This window comes from Naegleria gruberi (genome assembly GCF_000004985.1).
Source record: "Naegleria gruberi genomic scaffold NAEGRscaffold_36, whole genome shotgun sequence".
NCBI classification, from domain to species: domain Eukaryota; phylum Heterolobosea; class Eutetramitea; order Acrasida; family Naegleriidae; genus Naegleria; species Naegleria gruberi.
Window position 1 is genome coordinate 1 of NW_003163291.1, and position 996 is coordinate 996.

Sequence of the window (996 nt, forward strand, 5' to 3'; positions counted from 1 at the left end):
CATTATTATTAATATTGGTATTATTATTGGTATTATTAGAAGATGAAGATGAGGAAGATGAAGATTGATTTGATGATGATGATGATAATTTAGAATGTTTAGAGGATGGTTCATTGTGATGATGATTAGTACCATGATGCTCATCATCGGAATTAAATTTTCTCTTCATTTTTTTTAATTTTAATTATTAAATTTGTTTATTATTGATGGGCGAATTGATCTTGTTAATGTAGGAAAATAATAAATTGAAGAGGTAGTGTGATACATTTATTCTTCTTCTTCCTTCTTTTTACTTTCCATACTATTATTAGAATTGGAAAGTGATTCAATCATGTTCATCATTTGTTGTAATGATTTTAAATTACCTTGTCTTGAATTAACAATTGTGCAATATTCTTTACAATGAGGAAAATTATTCAATAAATTGCAAAACTCTGCACCTCCCAAACAAAATCCAAGACAAATATCCAACACATCAAATTCATCACCAAAGAAATACTTTTGATTTGGCATTCTCTTATTCAATAATTGTTCCAAATATGGAAGATTAGTTTCTCTCATAATGGTAGAAATTTGATTCAATTTCTCTTGTTCTTCATTTGTTAGAGTTAAAAGATGTTTGTTCATCATATTGAGATTATACTTTTGTAAAAGTGATTTGAAATATTGCATTGATGGTGTAATATCTAATTCAAAAGTAGAAGACCACATCATTAATTGAAATCTTTTACCAAATTGAGTTAAATCAGATGATGATTTGAAAGTAAATTTTTTCTCCTTTTCAAAATATTCAATCAAGAAGAGGAGGATAGCATTGGATTCGAATAAAATTTGACTTTCTTTCTCATTCTTTAATTGATATTCTAAACATGGAACTTTTTGAAAAGGATGAGGATTTTTCAATGGATTAACATGTTCACCCAATTCAAATCTGACAAATCTAATTTGAATTGCATTTTCATCACAATTAACAATTTCCTTATTAGTTACACATGA

General features: G+C 26.6%; 1 protein-coding gene across 1 annotated transcript; it reads right to left on the minus strand.

Moving 5' to 3' along the window:
• Nucleotides 1-267: 267 nt before the first annotated feature.
• Nucleotides 268-714, minus strand: NAEGRDRAFT_69686 (uncharacterized protein; the record flags this gene model as incomplete). Its single annotated transcript, XM_002675037.1, has 1 exon — nucleotides 268-714. The coding sequence occupies one exon, from the start codon at nucleotides 712-714 to the stop codon at nucleotides 268-270; it is 447 nt and encodes a 148-aa protein (XP_002675083.1).
• Nucleotides 715-996: the final 282 nt, after the last annotated feature.